A 25,677-nucleotide genomic window follows, 5' to 3' on the forward strand; every position below is an offset into this window, starting at 1 on the left:
ACTCATGCTACCCTATGTCTTTAATCTACGGTGGTCTTTAAAGAACAGCCGAATTGCAGATTGACACTGAATTAGTGTAACACAACATCACTTGTAAGGTAATCGTTTGTATAGTTTTGTCGGAGTTAACCTTCTTACTAATACATCCCAGATATAGATCTAAAATTATCTCTATTGTGTGTGTGTGTGTAGCTGTCGAGTGTTTATCAATATTACAATTCTGTAACAATGCAAGGCCACGAAGTTAATTTCTATTGCATTGCAAATTGAGGAAGAGAGGTTTGGTACGGTGGCACAGAAAGGACATTGATAATTACGAATTATTATAAACGTCGAAATCCTGAGCATAAAACGTCGATGTTTCTGCAGCCTGAAGAGGAACTGTTAAATGACTCAAACGACAATGTTAACCATTGTATTGTCAAAGGGGAATGATTCACTACATCGCAAGATTACTGCCAGTCTAAATGTAGATTTCATCGGGAGTAGGAGGAGGAGGAGAAGGAGGTTATCTCAGGTGAAGAGAAGACATTAACGACGAAGAACGAACTACGGTTGTTTGGGCAGTGTATTAACCAAACCAAAAATCCTGGTAACAAAAAAGTACACAGTTCAGTCGGTGCATCTTCTCTAACGGTAGACATGACCAACATCTGCCATTCACGCTTATTAATATGCAAATAATGTGATACCTGTAACCTAACGATCGCCCGGCCAATTTAGAGATGAAAAATTAACAATTCAAGGCATAATTACAATATACACAATTTTACATTATATTAGTGAAACTGGACTTTTGCATTAACGCCATACGGTATATCCAAGCTTTACTTATAAGGGTATGAGTATGATAAGAATAGACAATAACTGTTCGCTCCATGAATACATATATACAACTAATGACAACAAATCGCACGCCGATAATATGTCAATATGAAAAACTTACGGAATAACTGACTGAAGAAACCCGGTTTTGAGCAGCGGTTGGTTCTCAAGCTCTCTTACTTCCTCTGAACGGGAAACACACGGTAATTACCTCCATTAATTAAGGAAACACACGGTAGTCCTGTCTTGTGGGAAAACGCGGTAGCCCAATATTATTGCGAGTGCGCACAGTAAACGACTTACATAATACTCAGTGTACTACCATGGAGCTGTTTATAGCTCCATGGTACTACGAAGCTTCAAGCGAAGAAACTCGCCCAACATTGACTTGTTTCTTTTACACTGACACCATGTAGGTTACGCATTCCCGGCCTTGTACTCGATCTTAGCATAGGATAAAGGTTTGAATACCTCTCTTATTCATTGGAATGAAAGTACGTGAAAGTTGAATACATATGCAAATTATATACGGTGCTTAGTCAGAACACAACACTTAAAGGCATTCTCTCAGCTAGTAATTTTTTAGAGGGCGGGCCAATTTCATAGGTTTCGCTGGTACACCGTTACTCCACTTTCTGACTTGGGGAAACTTCCACTCACGTGTCAGGTGACAAAATGTTATAAACTCACATGACCGCGTGACAGAGGTGTTTGTACATGGGAGTACAGCCACCCGTCCCACATACATTGACTTTGTCGTCTTTGCGCGTGGAGGCGAGTAGATTTAAAAGGCAATACTGTTATATTTTAGACTTTGGTTGAAAGGTAAGCTTTGAACTGTAACCTTTCATAGCTATTTTGGCCCCAGTGATAAAGGGTCGTGGTGGTTGGGGATGTTGGGGTGTTGAGGGTTGGGGCGTTGGGGGGGGGGTGGGATTGTATGATACAACCGAGAAGATTGAAAACGTAAGAAAGGGTGAAAAGTGTCATTTGTGAGAGTAAATAAATGGAGCTTTGAAAACTCGAGAAAGTCTTCCTCGTCTTCCCGGTCTCAATGAATATGTTTGTGATGGATCACACTGCTGAATAAAATCGTTTTCGAATGGAGCGGACTTGGCTGGAAAAGTTATTAATCAAAACACAAAATTCTGTTTCAAATGCGAACAGAAAACTTAAATGAATCCTCAAACTGAATTAAAAATTTATTTATTATGAATCAACAGTGATCGATGAAGAAAGAAGGTCATATTCTTATTTATTATATCAAATCATTTTGATTATTTATAAGGTGGCGTTCTAATATTACATGTCACAATATCGTACCCCCTCCTTCTACGCAACCCACCCCGCCCAACTATTTACTACAAAAAACTAAAATGATTAAATAAAAAACAGACGATTGTGTTGTTCTTTAATCACTCACCCCTCATTCCCTCATTCCTTATTTGACCCCCCCCCCCCCTTTCGTCAGTCCAACTATGAAATAATACCCTCTGTTTGAAATAATCACAAGAATAAAGAACATGATTGTGTGATCTTATTCATATTACACCAAGCATGAAGGAAAGCATAAATTGTGTCGAACAACTATATTGAGAAAGAATCCAAATATACTGCCGAGATATCGGCCTTTTATGTGTTATATGTTGGCTGAATGATTCTGCGACAAAAACAAGAAAGTTAACGGAATCATTGCAATGGAACCTGTTAAAATGCTTCACAGAGACTTGCTTCGAAATAGGCTGTTGCATGTAGAAACTGTCAAGGCTGAATGAAGAGTAAATAAGACCATTTTTTTTTTGTATAACACCCTGGTGGTGTATCATTTATTTATCGTTGCATTTAGATTTACAGTGTAAAGGAAATCATTTTTAAATACCTAATATCAATAAACGAGCTTATCTAAATTTCAAACTAATACCTGTTAATGAATATATCTCCAACGGTAGTTTCCGTATGTAGAATGGGTGATTCATATTTTCACCAATATGTCTATTTGTAACGACGGGGGGGGGGGGGGGCGGATTTTGATGGGTTGGCCATAACGCAGTGATTCCCTTGTTATCTTGAATGAGTGTATTGACAAAAATTCAGTTCGATCTACAAGGACCCATTTATAGACAGCTGTCTAACTTAGTTCCTGCCCCTCCTTTAACTAGTCAACTGACCGTACATTGTGGAATAACATCACTACATATAACATACACACACATATATATATATATATATATATATATATATTTATATATATATATATATTACTGGTTTCGAACCTCTGGACACTAAACGTATATCTAATCCATGTGATGATAATTTCAGTCAATATTATTCAGTGTATACAGATCTATTTACATCATCATTTGCTCTTTCACCGACTACTTGTAATGTAACCTAATAGTATTCTCCTCCACGTTTTTAAATGTGCTCCAAATAACGTTTTTCTTCACATAATAAAGGAGAGAAAAGGGGGAAAAGAAAACCCTCAAGTTTTGCCGATGAATATTCTTGTGTCACAAGATTTTTTTTTACTCAAAAAAAAAATAACGTGTCACATGACTATTTCGTTGAGTAATAGGCACGTGACCTGCAGTCGGTGGATTTTTGGTCAGTCAGTCAATGACGCCATGTTAACAGTGGCTTTGGTCTGTAAGGCTCCTCAACCCTAGAAAGAAAGAAAGAAAGAAAAACAGTAAGTTTTAGGAGCAAAAATATATCGTTCTTGCCAGTATAACATCGACTATACTTATCACACTACGGACCGTTTCCGTACAATTTACGGCAACTGTTTTACTCCCTGTTTTATTTCCACAACCGGAGGTTTGAAAAACATGGTATGAAGTCCTGGCTTTGTAAAGTTATTTGCCCAGATTGCCAATTAAACATTATATTCAAGGAGCCATAAATTGCGGATGAATAAATCTGGGGCAAATTCTGTGACCGGAAAGAGACCTAGTTACCTTTCATAACTTACATTCCATTTGAAAATCAAACTTCCGCCTTTAGTAAAACACATTCTGTATTTGCGTTGGCTATATTGTAACCTCTAAACACTAATCCATTGATCGTGACGTTTGCAAAACGTTATTTGTGTAAGGTTTCAATCTTGTAAGCCCCCGCACCTTGCGTCAACGGTTTTCAAGGTATTCTTAATTTGCAGTAAATCATTGCGGCTTATTATAGACATGTAATTAAAATTAAAGAAAAAGGGCAAACAGAAACCTTTCAAACTCTTATGTGTATAGTAATGAGTTTGTGGGTGTGCAGAACAGTACCAGTTACACAAAATTAAGTTATCCAAGTCGCACGCGACATCCCTCCCACTCATGTAGAGATGACCGAAAAACTTAAAAATGGTTAAATGATAGTCCAGGGGAAATTTTATTTATGACTAAAGGAAGAAAACATATACTTTTTAAGAAAAGTCACCCAAGAAAGAACCTGGGCACGGAAACCAAACAACCGAACGACTGATCCGCTCTCAACCCCAGTGACTGTGTGATCATCGTCGGGTGTGTATCACGATTCCCCTCGAAAGGGAACAGCTATATACTACACATGATCTTAGCCAAAAGGCCGAGAAGAAAAGATATATAACTACAATATGTTTGTGCAATTTGCATTCATAGCCTTCATTGCGTTTTGGAGATATTGATAGTTGAAAAAAAATGTCACAGCTTGTATCATATAGTGAACTTGAAGCAAACAGGTGTGGTGGATGTATAGTAGTGTACATAAATTCACTTATATATATAGTGAATATTAGTGTACATATAGTACACTAATATATAGTTTATTGGTGTTCATAAGTCTGTATCTGTGACATCACACCAATTTATTTTTGAGTGCAAGTTCACTTTTGGTTCAAACACAACTTCGAATGTTTTTCATCTCGAAAACAGTCCATAGCAAATAAACGGATTTATCACCAGTATGCTTAGCATATAGTCCACTCACACCAGCCAAAATAAAACAGCCCATAGCAAATAAATGCATTTATCACCAGAATGCTTAGCATATAGTCCACTCTCACCAGCCAAAATATAACAGTCCATAGCAAATAAATGCATATATCACCAGAATGCTTAGCATATAGTCCACTCTCATCAGCCAAAATATAACAGTCCATAGCAAATAAATTCATATATCACCAGAATGCTTAGCATATAGTCCACTCTCACCAGCCAAAATAAAACAGTTCTCTCTGATCAATGTGTTTTTACTTTGTTTGGTCAACGTTAACATCCAGTGTTGGTAAATATTGCATATATGGCGAATATTTTGGTACATTGTTACCGTTCTTTCAACTACATGCCTGTTCGTTTTTTAAGTTCTTTATAATTAGCTTGAATTTTTTAATTAATACCATTGATCAAAAGAGATAATGATGATATAGGCTTTGGTACAACATCGAATGTCTGGAGTGTTAGCTCAGTGGTTAACGCCGGTGCCTTCCAATCATAAGGTCCCCGAGTTCAAGTCACTCCAAGATTAATGTATGTCATCCAGTTACAGAGTTGTTGACAATTGACAATTCATAATCATGGACGTTAAATATGAATGATTTCGGTCAGCTTGCGGCTTTGATAAGCCTATGAGGCTTCTTCGCGGGTTCCTTAAATACATACATACAATATCCAGCAGATCTAAACATCTAACTTTGTCAATGTTGCAAACAGCGGGTTTCAGATTCAGGGGCGGTGTACTTTCCCACTCCCCCCCCCCCCCCATTTCAACGCGGTTGGATTTGTGCACTCAGCAACGCGTCATGATTTGTAGCCTAAGTTTGCCGCAGAAAGCACAATTTTACGCCTATTTAGGGGTGGGGGGGGGAGTGCCCTCGACCCATTACCGGGGAGGGAAGGTTGGCTTTAGCGACCCCAGGGCCACACCCCATCCTTTATAAAATCTTGGATAATCCATTCCTGTCATCTGTGTTGAGGCAACTTACAACAACGTTTATAGTTTGTGTTGTACGCCTATACTCATATGAGATACTATATACAGAGACGCATGGCAAGGTATATAAATGCATGTTAAGTCAGAGAGTTATTCGAGCGAGATGAACATATTTCAAGTGTGCACACACAAAATAGTCTATCTTCGGTCCTCTGCGTTTATTAGCAAGTATATCAAAGCAAGAAAAAAGAACAAGAAAAAAAGACTACATTACTTACTGTTTGTAGCCTCCTCTTTTACCGAGACCAACCGTTGAGTGCATGGTGGTTGACCTAGCGGACCCTCTTCTGTTACTTCTGCCACCTTCGCGCCTCCCTGTCTTGCCCCTCTTTAACTCTCCGAAGAACTCATCTGGAAAAGGAAAATGCGAAACAAGAAATATTTCATAAATCATAGTCCGACGGGGAGTGGGGGTGGGGGAAGGCGGGGGATTGGCATACCGGGACACAGGCTCGAAAACAGTTGAGGTGACGATGGAGTTAATTTCTGCTGGCGGCGAAAGATACTAAGTTTCGTTCTAATCGACAAGTGTGCCGTTTCTTTCAATGTTACAGTGCCACAGGTTGGATCGCTGGGACGGTAGCAATTTATGTCCAAAACCCGGCCCGTGGAGAGATTAAAAATCGGTTCATAATCACTAATTGGGTATTTGGAAGCCGAAGGTTTTAGGCCGAATTATCCTACCGGCCGATCCTGCACCTTGCTCAAGTTGAGGTATCGTAAGATTTCGTTTCCGCCTGGTATTTTGATCCAACCATTTTATATTTTGTCTATAACCTCCGCATAGAAAATCAATTGAGAAACTCAGCAATACAACACCGATAAATGAATCCATATTGTCCCAATGTATTCTAAAAAGAATGCACGAAAAATGGTAATTTAATCCATAAAAGCGTTACATTTCTCATCCGATCAATTTCAGAAAAATTTCGTGCATCCATATGCCTGAATATTTTTTTCTCAAGAAATCCATCTATTACAAGCTAATATTAATGACCTCTAAATATAGTCAAAATTAACTCCTTTATTCACAAGACTGTCTAATCCAAACTTATAGAATTTAACTGACAATACCGTCGACTTATAAGTAACACAAGTTGAATAATAAAACCTGCCAATAATACAGTTTGATCAGCTTATGGAAGACCATACTTATTCCTAACTCTATAATATCAAACTAAATATGACCTAAATTTGCTAGATTTTTTGCGCCATGTTTATCAAAGAAGACTAGAAGAGCAGCGGTAGTACATGATATCAATTTTATAGTCGAACGATAACTGATAGAATTGATAAAAGCTAAGCAAGTTATCCGCCGTATTTTTTTATTAATGGCCGTCAGCTTAAACCCACTTAATTCTCTCCATCTCGCTTCCGTTTGATTCACTGATTTCTAATTTATAAAAACAGGTCAAATCTGTTTTTTTTTTTTGTTTTTTTTTTGTTCTTGAGTCAAACAAAATTCCCATCAATTACTACTACGACGTCAAAGTGATATTTTGTTCCTGGAAAGAACTTGTTTCTAATATTGCTTTGTTGTTACAATAGGAACGATTACGTCACGAACTTGGTCTTTGTATACACATACTTTAAGTTTGACGTATTCCTTTATTGTTTTAAATCTCTACTCTTCTTAAATACATAGTATAAAATCTATATTGTAGATCTTCGGTCGAAATAACCATTCATATCGTTAGTTTGTATTCGTTCTTTGCTTCGTCTATAAGTTAATATGGCTAATAATGTGTGTAACATGCAGTAGATCATATATCTTATTCAAATAGTTTGCCGTATTCACTATCATGCGGTTGTCACGGTTGGTCGACATTCACGTACTGCGCGAATAAAATGTTATCATTTCGAACTCGCCAGCTTAAAATGTCCAGGAAGTTATTGTGATCCTATAAGGGTTGAAATATTTATCGAAGTTGTTAAAGCCCCCTGACTCTTCACATATCCCTTTCATGAACAAATAAAGCGTTCGCCTGTTTCCCAATACTGATTTGATATGACTTGTTGAAATTGTCAATTTGCGACCAATACCAATGTTAAGACTTTTAGCCTTTTAATTGAAAGTTTACAGGGATTCCCATGCTCAATGCTCTGTCTCCACTAGCGAGTATTCATCATTACACACACGTGATAATCAAGCCTTTACTGTATAGTTGGTTGGATTTTCAGCTTCATTCCTCAGATGTTATTAAACAAAGCTATTATTTAACAAGTATTAATGTCACAATCTATTTTAATAGTCTCGAGAATGTTTTTTTTTTAAATCTTTTAAAGCAAATTTGAAACATTTAGCCTAGACGGTCTCTACGTTCATATAGCAAAGGTGACTATGGCATATACTCTGCCGCATTTTTAAGTTACTGTATATAGACAAACTTGTATTCTTACCTTCGTATTGTTCAGAAGAAGGCATTCCTTGGTAAAGATTATTTGAATGGTCTATACCTGCACGGCTCAGTAGCTCAATCAGCAATTTTGCTAAACCATTCTCTACCTCAGCGTTTTCTGCGAAGAAAGAATCGAAGAAAAAAATATATATAAGCACAATTAAATAACTTACATTAACAATACTTTAATCAATATTGTGTCTGATTTGAATCTTGTAATGTTTACATATCTCTGCTGCTAACATGTAACTAAACGGGTAGCATAGGGGTACATTTTCTTGTAACTGAAAACAAAAGAAACATATTTTGAAGTACCTTCGTGAAATTTTGCATTTAGTTCATGTGTATATCATTGTCAAGTGAAATAATAATAATAAGAAGAAGAAGAAGAATAATAAAACTGATATTAATAATAATAATAATTATAATAATAATAATAATAAAACACTGATATTAATAATAATCATTATAATAATGATGATAATAAAGAGAAGAGAGAAATATACCAGGTTTGCTGATTAACCCGTCAAAATTGAATCATTTGCTTCTTATTTTGTTTTTACCCCCTCTTGACCCCTCCCACCACAAGATTGCAGACGCCCATTATAACTGTTGATAGGACAGGGTTCCAATTGCGTCCCTATAGTTAATGCTAAACCATTGAAGGTACTCTGTTCATATTGTGATGTACAACAATTCTGAAGTGGAAACTGGATGCAAATATTGAAGGAAAAACAATTCCTTCCAGGGGATCAAGCGATTATCCATTACGAAGTTATTCACTTGGCAATGTGAAACCTTGCATCATTCTTCCGTCGACGTTTTGAGCTTTAAAACAACAACTTAAGTCATATTTACGACATGACACTTAAAATAGCCTAATTGTAAATATTATTACATTCAACAACCTCCTTACATTTAATCCCGGGTGTCTTAGCTACATGACGTCTTGCATACATTATACTCATAGAAACACTATCAACGATTCCATCAAAACTGTCATTTGTTTTGTGTTATGTTAAAATAGAACAGAAGACGTAGTGAATTTATTTCCTACTAAGGTCTCTTTGACACACATAGGAAAGATTTCTTTCAAAAAGTTAAAAGAGAGAGAGAAAAAACAAGAACCATCAGAAAGAGTTTTTTATGATTTCCTCCAACTGCAGTCATGCAGTTGCACGTGTAACGTGATTTGTATGTATGCTTTTATCACTGTTTTGAGTTCGTACCAACTGCCAAGGAAAATAGTTCCTATTTTATTTTGAACCTACATATGAAGATGTTTATTTTGCGAAGCCAGTGGTCAACTTTGTTTCTGTCTCTGGAAGGAGGTATAAACTTACTCAAGAGTCAACTAACACATGCATGTATCAGGAAATGTCCTCAATTCACTATGTCAGTGGTGGGCGAAGTGCGACCTTCGGTGAAATTCACTGCGTTCAACAAGATAGTTTTCGAAACCTTATTCATGCTGCCTGCAGACCCTTATTGGGCAGGAAAGACATGCTATTTTGTGTACTTTGAAGAATTTTGTTGAGGCTTGGAGCCTCCATGCACTGGGAAAGTATATTACAACACAATGGACAATGCGCATGAATTCCTTTTGGCTTTTTCTGTTAGGTATATCGCGCCACAATTAGAGTAGTACACGTCCGTCTGCAGGGTTAACCTTCTGAAAATAGCTGTAAAGTGACCTATAGTGAATTGAGTTTTGGTGTCATTTTCTGAGTCATCATCATTCGTTTTGATACTTGGATGTTGAAGAGGACGAAATAGGCTAATGATGACTTAAAACATATGGAGGATTGAAGAGAGAGAGAGAGAGAGGTGGATTGAGAGGTGGGTGGAGAGGTGGGTGGAGAGGTGGGTGAACAGGTGGGTGGAGGGAGAGGTGGGGAGGTGGGGAGAGAGAACGATACTCGGACAGAAAGAAAACATACATAATATATATAGTCAGACATACAGACGTACCAACAGACAGGGAATTCGGCGAATATGAATCAAAAGATCCAGTGACATATTGACCAATCATTAATTGAGCAAAACAGTCTTTGTTGGGTTCGGGTGGAACTCTAATATATATTAAAGATATTTTAATGAAGTGACGGTTTTAGTAAGTAAATCTACCACAAACCTGTTAGTGGTAGCTGTTCTAATTGATCTGTGAAAGCCATGATGTCGATCTAGAAAAAAAAACGTAAAATCAAATTCTCAAGAAAATTTGGCCAAAAAAAAAATGAGATAGAATCGAATCGTCCAGAAACGTACCCAGTTACAATATTGTACGAGTCAATATAAATCACTTCAAATACTTAAATGTACGGTAACCCACGAGATACCATGATATAGAAATCAGACCAAAACAGGGACAACATTTTTGTGTCAATTAATAATAATAATAATAAAAATGATAAACGTTCATGGTACAGTGAAACTACGGTGAGAAAGGGTAAAGCAAGTCAAGGACAAAGAATAAGATAACAAAAGGTAACAGTATATGAGAAGTCGATAGAAACTTTACTTTGAGACACTGTTTTTTATATGTAACATCAAAACATTTCGACACCGCTACTTTCATGACACCTCGCAGCCTATACTTTCCATATTGTATAACGTTGTAGTATCATTGTTAATATAACGTTGGGTAACATGGTTAATTTAAAGCTATAAAAAAAAAGAAGGTGAACACGAATGTTTATCAAACTTCGTCGAAATTACGCTATAAATTTATGGAAATTAAAATGATTTATAGCTATCACCGTAATTGAATCTCTCTTACCTGGTTCTGTTCAATGGGGGCGCATTCACTTCCGGTTGGTATCCAAGCAAATACTATCACGACAAACGCAATGATAAATTTGTCTCCTGCCATTTTGTTTTATGGATGTAAAATAGGTTTCAACTTCCGTAACGACGCTAGTCGGCGGTGTGCAGGTTGAGGAAAGTAATAACTGAAAACGTAAGAGATGATTTTGATCAATTACCCGGTTTACCAGAGAGAAATCTAAGAAATGTTGCAGCGAAAATTTTTGGTTTACGAAAGTGATAACACAGTGGCATTGGAAGCCATAACAAGTGGTGGAGGTAGGAGCAGAAACCATTTGGCCACTTGGAGTATCTTATTCAGAAGCAATTTCCGTTTGTAGATGCTAAACGATTGTCCAAGATGAGGCATGTATAAACTGTCAACGTTTAATCTCATAACTGCAAATATTTGTTTTCAATAAAAACTTTCAACTTTTCAATCTGCACTACCGAAATTTCTACCTCTTCTCCAATGTTTTGGCTTCTTTCGATTTACTTTCAAGTTTTCTTGATAATTTCTTAACCTTTACTTCATTTCTAACCTGTTTGAGGGCAATGTTCAAATGTCCATAATTTGCAGCTTTGTGCTAGAAAGATATATGTCCACAATACTCTTATTATCTTATTCATTGCCTTATTGTGATGTCATGTTTGTTCGAGCCAGACAACAACATCAAAGAGACACTAACTATATATTATACTAATCAATAAATTCCATTTATCAGGGCCTTTTTAAAAATTCACTATTAAGAGGGCAATTTGAAAGAAAACGACATTGACTCGAGGGATATAACATTATCAGAAGCGTACAGAGGGCATTCCTGGTAGGGTTTTTTTTTTTTTTTGGGGGGGGGTACACTGGTATTGGCTGAGGATGCAGTCGTTCAACAACGAGGTATAGTGCTGACGGTTCAGGAGGCGAACCACCCGGAAGTTGCTGTATTTTCAAACATTTCTTAGTTTCTGGATCAGTAACTTTTTTTCAAGCATATTTTTACATATGCCAGAGAAAGAAGCGAAGCCTAAAATTATGTAAAGATCGTAAAATACTTTTGCGTTGTTCAGTTTGGTCAACAATTGCAACAAACAAAAATGGATTTCGTGTATTATAACAATGTGTGGTTCTCTGTATTATAAAACTGTCATGGTTACTCTTTGTGCACTGTATTAGGTTCCATGTATTATAACACTGTATATTAGTTACCCTGTATTATAACACTGTATTAGTTACCCTCTATTATAACACTGTATATAGTTACCCTGTATTATAACACTGTATTAGTTACCCTCTATTATAACACTGTATATAGTTACCCTGTATTATAACACTGTCCCTGTATTATAACACTGTATAGTTACCCTGTATTATTAGACTGTATAGTTACCCTGTATTATAACACTGTATAGTTACCCTGTATTATAACACTGTATAGTTACCCTGTATTATAACACTGTATAGTTACCCTGTATTATAACACTGTATATAGTTACCCTGTATTAAAACACTGTATAGTTACCCTGTATTATAACACTGTATATTAGTTACCCTGTATTATAACACTGTATATTAGTTACCCTGTATTATAACACTGTATATTAGTTACCCTGTATTATAACACTGTATAGTTACCCTGTATTATAACACTGTATATTAGTTACCCTGCATTTTAACACTGTATTTTAGTTACCCTGTATTATAACACTGTATAGTTACACTGTATTATAACACTGTATAGTTACCCTGTATTATAACACTGTATAGTTACCCTGTATTATAACACGGTCATTGTTACCCTTTATAACAACCCTTTAAGATAACACTGTATTACACCACTGTTAGTAACTGATTGCTACAGTCAAGCATTTTGACTCTCTTTCATGCACTAACAGAATGCACTTCTGGGTAAAAAACAAACAAAAAACAACGGAAATGCCATCAATTGAAAACCCAGCCTTGAAAACATTGAATTCTCGAGATAATTGATAGGAAAGGAAGTATATGTAACGGTATGTAGAAAAATTGACTCATAATAGAAAACATACTAGTATAAATATGGATATAGTTTTGGATTCGAAATATGCATATGTTTTCCGTTATAATCCAACATTTATGTTGAGGACTTTCAATGAAGTACGCAACAAAAAAACAAAAAAATGAATAAATACAAGTAAAAAAGAATGATTCACACGTTGCAACAAACTAAAAATTCTTCTGTTCGTTAAGCCTGCTAACAATGTAATTATTTCATCACTAGTTGGATTTGAAATTCTAACTCCGGAAAAAATCTTACTGCTACTGGTATAAAATTCAGACATAATTTTAATATTAATAACATAGTGCTTAGTTCAGTTGCCTTACCCCTTATAACAACATGCTGTGAGTCTAACCCGAACAATTCTTTACAAATACTTCCTATCCAAATAAAGACATCGTAGATGCAAAAGCACCCGAACGCTCATAGAAAAAAAACTTTCTACTGTATGTAATCAAAACGCAATGTTAAAATGTTAAGATCTTATTCTGCCATTTTGCTGCAATTTATCAATTTGCTGCAAAAGTGTTGAAATTGTGACAATGTGACATTGCATGTAGTTAGTTCATCATTTTGTTGCACCATGTTGAATTGACGAGATAAATGAAATGATCAATTTATCATTTTGCCTGCGAATTGTTAATATTGGTGGCATTTCCTAAATAATCATTTTTGCAGCACAATGTGGAATTCGTCATAGTATTAGTCTTCGCACATGGTGTGTGACGTGTTCATGGTATAAGTCTTTGCCATGTTTCCTCATATAATATGTTACAAGTTAAATGCTTCCTTAGCTATGAGTTGAATCACAGTATGTGGAATTGTGATGCTATTATGATAGATTTCATTCAAAAACATCATGATACTTGCAGTGTGACACATTTGAAATGTGAGCTAATTTATTAATGTTTATTCATCATAATTTAATGTGTAGTCATTTAGAAATTTCACCAGTATGCAACTTGTTTGTAAGAACATTAGTTTGAATAGTTTCATCAGTGGCTGCCTTCTGATACTAAAGCAAAATGATGACATTACTAAATCTGCTGTTGCCAGACGCATTCGTGTATCATCACTAAATTAAAGAAAATATCCACGGTGCCAATCGTTATAAATTGTGGCTTTTTAATGAAACTCTCCAGCAATATTTCTCTATCAATTGACTTCATTCACCGTAATATTTCTTTAATTTATGCATACTGCAAGTCTGACAAGATTAAGCAAGAACCTTTTTTTCTTTAGCTTAGGAAATTTCTTAGGGACATTTCGTTGCAATCATACAATCCAGTTACAACATATGATTTGTTTTTTTTTTCACGTTTGTAAAGTTACGATACTATTCGATACTACACACAATAAAGTTCGTTTAGATTGGACTCCGCGCAAGTTTATATCAAATCGGAAATGAGGATGAAAAAAAAGGTAATTAAATCTGTTGGTAATTCAGGTTTGTACTTTGCACTCACTTTCATGTAACTGTAAATGGATGGTGTATATTAGGTTTGTACTAGTAACGATTTCTGAGGAGAGATTTCACTAGCCTGACTGATCATGGTTTCATTCCAAATAAAGTTTAAAACAATATCAAACGTTTTGGGATTTTGTAAAAGTGAATTTGAACTAAAATGTTGATGCGAGGAAATGACGAGAACTGAAGCAATTTGTGTATGCTCGACAGGTTCATTACATTGTATAGACCTACTTTTTTTTAATCGTTGCTAAGCGCTACCATTTTGGAATCGAGGGTGTTTGTTGTTCGGGTGGGGGGGGGGGAAGGTGGTTGCTCCATAAAGACGAATATAAATGCACGTTATTTTATTAAAATATTTTCATGCGTATGAGAAAACTAAAGTTTGCTTCAAATGTCAATGCAATATATCACAATCTGATTCGCGACTTTGCGACATGTTCGATCCAAGCCATTTATAATACGCTTATATATAGTTAAATAACATTTATACATTATAGAAAATGGGGGGGGGGGTATTATTTATCAATGCGGACATTAGGGGAAAAAATCTTCGCAACACAATATAATATAGGCTATCCGTAAGGGGAAAAAATCTATTTTTATCGAACATTGCTGCCGAACGGAAAATTAGTATAAACACCATTTTCAACAGCAGTGTTTCCCGACCCTTTTCTTATTTTATTTTTTTTATAAACAGAAATGCAACGATGACAGTCTTATTTTAAAACAATAACGCCTATTGTTATCGATAATGACTCCCTATATTTTGTATAGGACTGCTTCAAATATCGGTTATAGTTTTACTTTACCTTGCAATGTAAATCATTGAAAATAGTAATATTTCACGATTAAATCCTATATTTTAGTTTAATAGATTTTTATATATTCTTAGTATGAAGATTTCATTTCCCTTGGCTACAATATTTATCAATGATTTCTTCCACCTATGATATTATATAGATATAAGGTTAACAAAACAATAACGGAATGTTACATACCTATACTAACGATGGCACCACTCTCAAATCTTGTGGAAAGGTGTTTTTCTTCTTCTCGTTCTTTTCTGTCTTCTTTCGATATGTCGATTATAAAGCAAAATATGATTGATTCTGCAAATGACAAACGCTTATATATGAAATGTGATTCATGAATATTCATTTTGTCATTTACTATCTTTTGGCTTCAGTAACATCGAATCGTCTGCGAGATGCTATTCCTGGGAACACAAATATTGGCAAAGGCTATCAGCGTGCGTATCAAAGTAAAAAAAAAGAAAAAAAAACAAGTACAGGTTTCATGGTTCACAAGATTAGTATTGCTTAAGCGCGAAAGAAGATTGTAAAAGGTGATTGGTTGATTGGGATTAGCTAGGAACGGCGGGGGTGGGGTGTGGGAGTGGAGGGGAGGGAACGTTTGTCACAAGTTTCTAACGGATTGTGTTCATTTTTAAATGTTCCTTTGTTTACTATAGTTGTGACTGCAATTTTATTTTGTCAGAAATTATCAAGCTGTTCAGGAATTTGTGAAATAACCCATTCTTTTGAAGTACATATCATTTACATACTTTTTGGACGGTTAACCGCTTATGGAAAACCCAAAGTAGGCTATCCCCAACATCCTCCCTCCCTCGTCCCCCTTGGTTTATTATTTTTGAGGACGCCCATGTGAGTAGTGATACCAACCTCTTTCGAATCTGACAAGTTCATCGACCATATGAGCAAATTAACCAACGGAAATTTGAATGGGAATTAATAAACAATTTGATATGAGCAAAGGCACTAATTTCATTCTTTCTTCCTTTTAAAAAAAACCCTAAACCGATAAAACTTCTTGTACCGGTATCTCATACCAAGGGGTACTACACTACCAGTATTAGTACTCATTCTGCTGCAAGACTCGTAGTCTGGTTGAAGTACCGTATATCAGAATGGTATCGAAAACTTTACCAACTGATTCATGAGTGAACTTATTGTCGCTAACGAGAACTAAATTTCAAATCAAAAGCACTTTTGCAGATAGACTTTGCAGAATTTTTGTCTCATTATCGAGAAAAGTTGACCAAAGCTGATGTTGTATAGCATGATGTGTTAATAACGTCTGACATAGTTAGATATCTCCTGAGATAGTGACGTAGATGGTGAATGACGATAAACTTGCTAAATACGTAAGAAACTAACAATGCCTAAGTTAGATTTGTTTGGGAACATCTTTGTATCCGTGAACCGTGAGTAGAACGCAAAGATAAAGATTGTGGACGCACAATAACGCGTCTGTATGTACGCATATCAGCATGGAATCTAGAAGAAACGTAAAATGGTATTTTTGTAAACGAGAATAGCATAAGCTCATGTAAACAATCCTCTTGGTCAGAAGGGTGCATGGTCAGAAAGAGGGGGCTATGACAGATTGTCTCGTTGCCCCGGGGCCCTTACGGAAAGGTCGCAAACCGTTCAGATGGAGAAGAAGGAAAGAACAACACGTCAGAATGTACACTCGCACCGAATATGTCAACTGAAAAAAAACAGAGATGAGTAACTTAGCGGAGAACTGAAGTCAAGCTGCATGACACTAACAGAGCTAAAGTTTTCTCTCATAATCACTTCTTGTTTGTCTTTTCCTTGGTCATTTATTTTCATTTATTCATTTCCAGTATAAATATAAATATTTATAAACAGGACATCAAAAGTGAGTACGTAATAAGAAAATGTTATTTAAAATGTTAGTGTACAAAAAACATAAACAAAAACAATATATATATATATATATATATATATATATATATATATATATATATATATATATATATATATATATATACATACATATATACAAAACGTACAAGTGCAGCTGTCTACAATCAATTATCCAGATTACCATTTTGTAAATAAATAGCAGCACGATAAATAAAACTATTTCTATACACATTAATTCTGAATTTTGGTGTTATTGCTTTGTTTCTCAAATATACCTAGTAGTTTCTCGAAGTAGAGAGTTAAGTTCGGTATGCAAAGAATGTCTGTCATTTCTCTGTATGCAATTTACACTGTTCTATTTACACTGTTCAATTTACACTGTTCTATTTACACTGTTCTGTCTGTGTAAATACGAAGAGAACGATTTACAGGTGTGGAGCTGTTGTGTGTATTTTGCTATGATCTTTGCAACAGGTTGATAGTGGTACTTGGTATAGGCAGCTGTTAGGACAAAGGGAGGGATCGGGTTGGGGGGGGGGCGGAGAGGGACGCGGAAGTGGAAACTTCTAGGGTCATAACATAACAGAAGAAATTACCTTAGCAGTGTATTTTCAAACAGTATATTTATCATATTCATGTAACTCATAGGCAGTTTACATGTAAAGTGATATGGTGATGTACCTATAGGCCTACACGTGTCCATTTCACTTTACATTAGTATTGGTATATTTTCGTTGTAGGAAAATTTGTTAATGGCGTGAACAGGTAACAATCTTATACTATATGTCAAATTATTACAAGTTTTTATATAACAAACTCATTATACATGCATTCATGTGTAGAACGAAAGTTTACATTTCAGTAATTTAGGAAGCTCATCGCATGCACATATGTACTTTTAATTGTATTCCAATTATGAAACAAAATTATCATATCCTCTACATGCATTTGTCAATACAGTTGTTTGGCTTCATATATTAAGGACACTCATCGGAGAGACTCTTGTGATAAGTACGGTTGTATTTCAAATTATGAAACAAACTATACCCTATACATGTATTTGTGTATGATACGATTGATTGTATTTGAAGTATTTAGCAAGTTCATTACACATGCACTATAATATAATGTTCCAATTATAATACAAATGCATGACCATACATATATATTTGTATAAGTATGGCTGTTCACATTCCAAGTAAGAAAACAAGTTCACCTTACATGCCCTTGTGAATGGTGTAGGCCCTATTGTTGTTTGTATTCCAGTTATATGCATCACTGATTTGAATATTTCGTGGTGGAAGTGATTGTTTAAATTACACATTTTACAAACATGCAAAGCTATAGGTGCCTTACCACAGCAGAAGGGAGAGTGAACCCAGGGTTGTTGAAATTAACTCGTATGTAGGATGGGGTCTTGAGTTAGTAATCCACCCCCTCCGTCCGAGTCCGAAAGAAGAATTGAAATTTTACACCCGCCCCCATCCCTGCATCCGCGCGTGGTAACCATTGGTAAAATTATATGCAAAACAATAAAGCTATCGCACCCAATTCGTAAGTATATATATATACTGACTTACTTAAGAGGGTAAACACAGGTTAGCATTAAAGCGAGGTTACAACAACGACGAACATAATTGAAATTTATCAATAATCGTTCAGCATTACACGGAGAGAAAATATATTCAGATTGAAATGTCTGGAAAAGGGATAAATAATTCGGAAGCTTTCCTCTTTGTTTTTCTTCTCTAAAAATAGTAAATTAAGGCGTTCTTTCCTATTTTCAAACTCTATCAAAACAATTACCAGCGCATAATTTGGACGATAAAAACAACAAAAAAGTGATGACGTCATAATGCACTATGGGAATGACGTTTGAAATAACATGCATTTCTATAGAATACAAACATAAAGCATACATAATGCGAAATTAATAGACGACTTTTAATATGTAAGTGGCGCATTTTTGTCATTTTATTTAAAAGTCTTATTGAATAGAAATAGAGAGAATAATAACAACAACATGCAAACTATATATGTTGTTGATAAAAAGAAAATAATAAGAAGAAGAAATAAAAGATATTGCAGATTCGTAAGTCGACCCATCGTTGTTCATATTACGCGGATTAGACCTTCATTTGACCTTTTACAACGATAAAAAAGACTTTTAGTCGCCAGCTAGTATAATATGATAATGCACAAATTTAATTACAACATGCTTGTTTTGTTTAATAGTGTTACATTGGTAGAGCCAATGTACGTGCAGGGGGGGGGGGAAGCTTTCAAAAAGTTGGGGGGCAGAACATCAGAGGGTCAGTTTCTTACTTCACAACCACCACTCGTTTTGCTATAAAGCGATACACACCGGCCATGTCACTTAATATTTATGTGTTAGAATACTATCAATACTGTTATTTTGCACGTGAATAATTAAAATAAAATATTAAAATTAACAAAGGCTTAAGATATCCAAAAGACAGTTCTTCATCAAATTTGGGGTACATTTTATTTGCAAGTATAGGGCGCATTTGCTATTTTGGAAAAGAAGTGGGGGGCTCCTACACCCCTGAGTACGTGAACGTGGTTTATGTATCGGGTAAGCTTTATGCTGGTGACCTCATCATTCATATTATCTACCATAAGTGCTCTCTTTGCTTGTCGGATTCAGTTAGCACCCTCTGGCACCCTTAGGTATCATATGCCTCGACCCTCCTTGTTATTCAGTTCTTAGGCAAGGCACTACGAAAAAGTTGCTTTATCTTGTATATGCCAATTATGCCATTCTCTAACTTTCCTTACTCCATCCATTATGCACATTTGCATACAGTACACGTGTTAATTGTTAATAACCGAAGAAAATTCTCATTTGCGTGAAACAGGTGCTGTTAAAGTTCAAATTTAAATGACAATAAAAAATGAGTGTTTTAATAACAAACCACACAATTTAGCAGCTAAGGGACCATTTAATTAAATAATTAAGCTAACCACAAGAAAACACGCATTCTACACTATAAGGTCAAGTTTAGTGCAAGTTGGAACGATTTAAAATAATCTAAAATGATGGCAGGCTAGATACGTTATGCAAATGCTCAATAACGTCAATGTGTTCACACTGTATTAGGAAATATTTAGACGTAGAGCTTTGGAGGAACAATGTGGTGTGATTAAATCTGGCATAAAATAATATTTAAATCTGCCATAAAATAATATTTTAATATGAGGGACACCGTCAACTTCAAGAGGGGTACAATAGTAATTTCCTGTAAATTATGAAGCTTTTGTACGCACGATGGCGGCAGTTGCCTGGGAAGTGTGCAGGGGGGGGGGGGGGGGGAGGTAACCCATGTGCCTCGACTTGGCTACAGGCCTGGCCCGAAACTGTCTTTAAATAATATTCAATCGTATATGTTAAAGCCATATTTGTGTTATTATATCAACACATTTGAAATGATAATTGAAAGGCTTTGCTAACGATCTGCATATGGGTGAGTGGGTTTAGTGCAGCATAGTCTCGACTTTTATTCAGATCGATTGTTTCTTTGTTTAAATAAAATAAAAAATTACTTTGACTTCTTTTGCAGTTTATCTCTGGCCACTTATTACTGATAATGATTAAGAACATTTTTCATTTGTAAGGAAAGAAACTCTAACTTTGCAATAGAACCAAAGCCACTATTTTTAAACCTCTGTTAGTTTGGCCTAAGGTTTTGCTGCAAGCTGCTTTTCATCATGACCATGCATGTGCACGTCATAGTATATATATATATATATATATATATATATATATATATATGTGTGTATATATGTGTATGTGTATATATATGCATGTGTATATATATGCATGTGTATATATATGTATGTATGTATATATATATATATATATATATTAGGCCTATATAAATGTATATATATATATACATATATATTTATATATATATATATAGGCCTATTCATAAATATATCTATATATATACATATATATTTATTTAAAACAATGAGAGGATATATTAATCCATAACATATGACAAGGGCTCACTTGATGTGTCTTCAATCATATCACAGAATAAACACAAGTATTGATTAGCTGTTACTATAAATGGCTTGGTAATAGTTTTAATTTACACGGAATGAGAACATGTTGAAATAGCAGCATAAATCGATCGAGTAATAGTATTTCATTTTATGTTCTGTTTGACATACGGGTATAGTACTAAACAAACATGAAAGTTTATATTTATTTCACCTAAATATGCTAAAAATAGTCCCCATCGTTCATTCAAAGGTTATTACTTCCATGAAGTAAGGGATTTTCCCCGCTACCGCATTTTGCCTGATAACGCTATGCTCCCCCCCCCCCCAACCCTCCCTACATGTCTAGATGATAAGGTGAACTATACTTACTTAACTTACTGCATGAGCATATGAGAAAATATAATCACTTACTTTCAACAACAAAATTAAAAAACAGGAAAAATGAGATTATTATCTAGGCTATGAGCTTGTTTGCAGTATACCTTAGACAATAACCATCGCTGTTTAACTCAAATCCGATATCGATCAACCTGAACATTTCATTTGTATGTTATTGCAAACCCGTGTGCGTGTCTGCACCTGTGGGTATTTTTTTTTTTCGGGGAGGGGAAAGGAGAAGGAGGGATGTTGTTAGACACAACTTCTTTTGAAATTCGTTGTCCGAAAAAAAAGAACCATGATCTTCAAATTTATATTGTGACATTGTTATCAATAGATATTTGTCAGTATATTGTACATACTACAATACGAATACGGTACCTCTTCAATGTACATACCGTGGAGCTTTTAACGTCATCCGCGTGTATACATACAGATAACATTGTCCGTCTATATTCTAAGAGCATGCGCGCAAGGTTACAATAACAACGCAACATAATATTGGCGGGAAAAATAGTATAGACCCAAAAATGTCATGAGTTGTCGCCGGAAACTCGGATGAATTGAGGATTTTGATCATAAAATGTCACCGGGTTTGTTTACAACAGCAGTCATGGTGACATAAAGTGTTATCGTCAACGAGATGTATCAGCAAGCTCAGATGGTGAACACCGTTTGACAATTACGAGCGAATTTTCATCTTAAATCGGATTATTCATGCGTAGTTGAGTCGAGCATTCCATAAATATATATATATATATTTATGTATATATATATATATTAGGTATCTATAAAAACTTCAATTACTATGAAATGTTGAATAGCCTACGATTTTTTTTTTGTCTCTCTCGCTTTGTAACGGAGAGAAAGAGAGACAATGCACTGACTTAGGTAAGTGGGGGTTAACGCAAATGTAAAACAATTAAAAAATCTATAAATGTCATAAGGTTGTCCAAATTGAGTGAAAATCAAAATGAGTGAAATTGCGAAGTTTCTGTAATTGATTTCACAATCCGATGACGATATCTCGCGACGTAGGTAAAGAATACGAGAAAAAGGTCACACGCATTGCAAGTTTAAGAAAATAAGACATTCTATGTCGTCGAGAGAAAGAGAAACAGCGGCATGGAAGGGAGTGAGTAAAAAAAAAGGAAAGAATGAAGTGTGGCCCATAAGGTCGTTGAAACCGACCCTTTGTATGGTTGGCTCCCGAATATTTTTGTTTTGCCTTCTGAGGCATATTTAGACTATATAGTAAGCCTTAATTTGGGTGTACATAGTGGCGGCACCGTGGGGGAGTGGGGCTTGGGGATCCTCCAACGATGCATGGTGCTTGCCCACCGTGTTCCGCTCCCCCTCCCTGACTCTCCCTTACTGCCTCATGTCCTTTCTTGGGTGATAAGAGGCTTATAAATTCTTAGCCCCTGGACCCACACAGGAGCTTTGAAATACATTCCAATGAATTTGGAAACTTTGGTTCATGATGTAGAATAGGATGATGGTGATGGTGGGGGTTGGGAGTTGGGGGAGGGGGGGGGAGGGGGTAAGACGTATTCCTTAGCTCTCTATAGCTTATGCGTGATGTGCACTTTATACAGGTGTGCTTTTTGACTGTTTGCTTCCCCCACTTCCCCTCCTCCACTTTGTAGTTTCAAGTGCCGCCATGCACTGGGTTGCACGTACCCGCACCCAATGGATCCGCGCCTGACACGTATCATGAAGAAGAGGACAGGGGTAGAGAGGTGGAGAAGGGAAGGGAGTGGTGGGATTGGAGAGGTGATAGGCTACGATCATCAGAATATTGGTCATTAGTTCTATTCGAAAACACCGAGTATATCACGGGGGAAAAAAAGAAATTAGGGAAAGCCAAAAAATAATTATTATTCTTCCGCAGCCTCAGTGCAGATGCGTTAATTAGTTGATCCAAATTATACATTAAATTTAACATGGATCAAAAATCTTATTATTAAAAGTATTTCTTTTAACTCGAGTTAAATTATTACATGCCGTATATTACTTGAAGTATTCATGATATAATATACACCTGGAAACATTATGCAAAATTTAACATCAAAATTTGATTTTGTAGTCAATAGTCGAAGCTATAACTTACATGCTTTCTGAGCACCCGATTCCGCATGAGGAGATGTGGTCTGGCCCAGTTTTCATGGAAAATCCTGGGTTATGCGTGGGCCTAGAAGTTTGTGAACCACTGTATCATAGTAAGTAAATGAAGAAGATATGTGTTTACAAGTACATATTCATTATGCGCCTGTACAGAACTGATAGTAACTTCTATAACACAGATGGGTGCACGTAATGTACTTCATATTGAAATATCAGTGAGTAAGAAAGGTGCTTGGCGAAAATACAGGTACTTGGTAAACTAATATATGCACGTAGCATTTAATGCAGGGATATTTACTTCCATAACACTTATAGGGCTGGTCTTTTACTTTACGTTTTAACCAACTTAGAGAGACGTATTTCGGTATCCTCTATCTCAAATATCAAACTCTATAGTTGGTTATTATCCTCTACAATTCGTGACCCGTGACCAGATGCTTATTTGGCTAATTCAGCTAGCTTTATGTTCACCAATGCAGTTGGAACATTTTATTCTGTGCTTTCAAGACACGCTTCAAAGCTCTTCTATGGTGACAGTATTGGCATACTATTCAATGCTCTATCCTGTTTTTACTTTAAAGAATTTTTTTTGTGTGTGAAAAATGGGATCCAGTCCTTACAGTCATATCATATTCTCCTGAATCATAAGATAAAAAATCCTCGAACTGTGTCGATGAAAAAATTATGGAGTTCATTGTTTCAATGTTATAGACTGTCACTAAAAAATTCCTTTAATAAGAGGTACGAAACTGTTCATACTGTCAGTACAATTCAGGCCCGGTATGTGTCTATGCATTGTAGACCTACAGTATGGCTGTAAATTCGTGATAGTAATGGCCCGGCATTAATGTTCTTTTAAAGGTCAGTGGAGTACCGACGACCTCATTTACTATATCGTTTAGTTCTATCCTTCAGCTATGTGATTTCGTCGTGATTCGGTTTGACCAGGTTTTGCCAGAAATAAATAGAAATAATATTACTTGTAAAGGTTCGGAGTCAAAAAGTGCTCAAAGCAAGGAAAAATTTCCCAAACTTCTCGAATGCAAGTTTATCTTATACAGGCACAATTCCGCTAAATGCATGGGTGGAAATAATCCACGAAAATGTCTCAAAATGCAAAACTGAAGTTACCTTGTTTCTGCACTGTTGTAATTTTGACCCGTTTTCGTTAAAGCTTTGTCGTTTTAAATATTGCAATTGAAAAAAGTGGTTACAATTTGATTAATGAGCACGCGGCAAATACAGTGTCTATCTGTTACGGGTAAGGTGAAACGATTCGACTGGACAACACCAAAACTCGAGTGACGTGTGTCTTTGATAAAGAGTGGCTTTATTTAAATCCTCGTAGCCAGACAATAACCGGAATTCGGTCGGTTTCCGTTTTTTTTTTACAGATATCTGCAGGTCCTTTAAGACAGGTATCCTTAAGATCTATAATGAATTCACCAGCGGGGAACCAAAGTTGCCCCTACTATAATAGCTCACCGACGATCCTAATAGTAAGATACTGCGGGCTAACGTCGCCCAACGGACATCTTCTGTGGTGACACCCAGCACCCCTTGCACCAAGTATAGTACAAACTACGAATATAACGCCCTAACCTGCTTACCCGGCCTATTCATACTGACCCTTTATACCTGCATTTTATGCAAAGTAATCTAAACAAAGACTTACCACAAATTCGATTGATGCCCGTGGAGAAATCAGTGAAACAAACAAAGCATACTAGAATGTCTAATGTTGCTAATGAGAACATCTTGAGCAAAACAGAAAAGAAATGAATATTCATGTCTAAATATATACAGCTGCACGATAGTCGTTAGACTTGTGTCAAGCATACTCGTGACATATATCATGCAGTTAAACATTGAAAGCACAGTGTGAGAATTAAAGGGACTTTCGAAGTTACCGTAAACTATATGGTGGCTTAATAGGGACATAAGGGGGAGGGGGAGGG

The 25,677-nt window shown here is 35.9% G+C and overlaps 1 protein-coding gene across 3 annotated transcripts; it reads right to left on the minus strand.

Annotated features, from left to right (window-relative positions):
• Window positions 1–2,281: 2,281 nt before the first annotated feature.
• Window positions 2,282–25,268, minus strand: LOC139966606 (uncharacterized). 3 transcript variants are annotated; one of them, XM_071969817.1, is made up of 8 exons: window positions 24,851–25,268; window positions 23,706–23,804; window positions 15,488–15,556; window positions 10,960–11,131; window positions 10,315–10,363; window positions 8,182–8,298; window positions 6,000–6,132; window positions 2,282–3,487 (listed from the first exon to the last, which is right to left on the minus strand). In XM_071969817.1, the coding sequence occupies exons 4-8, from the start codon at window positions 11,050–11,052 to the stop codon at window positions 3,439–3,441; spliced, it is 441 nt and encodes a 146-aa protein (XP_071825918.1). In that variant the 5' UTR covers window positions 11,053–11,131; window positions 15,488–15,556; window positions 23,706–23,804; window positions 24,851–25,268; the 3' UTR covers window positions 2,282–3,438. The 3 variants fall into 3 exon arrangements, with proteins under 3 accessions (XP_071825918.1, XP_071825916.1, XP_071825917.1); XM_071969815.1 differs by having other exon boundaries at window positions 15,488–15,559; XM_071969816.1 differs by having other exon boundaries at window positions 15,488–15,598.
• Between the last annotated feature and the right edge of the window lie 409 nt (window positions 25,269–25,677).

The sequence above is a fragment of the Apostichopus japonicus genome, chromosome 4 (assembly GCF_037975245.1).
Source record: "Apostichopus japonicus isolate 1M-3 chromosome 4, ASM3797524v1, whole genome shotgun sequence".
Lineage (NCBI taxonomy): Eukaryota > Metazoa > Echinodermata > Holothuroidea > Aspidochirotida > Stichopodidae > Apostichopus > Apostichopus japonicus.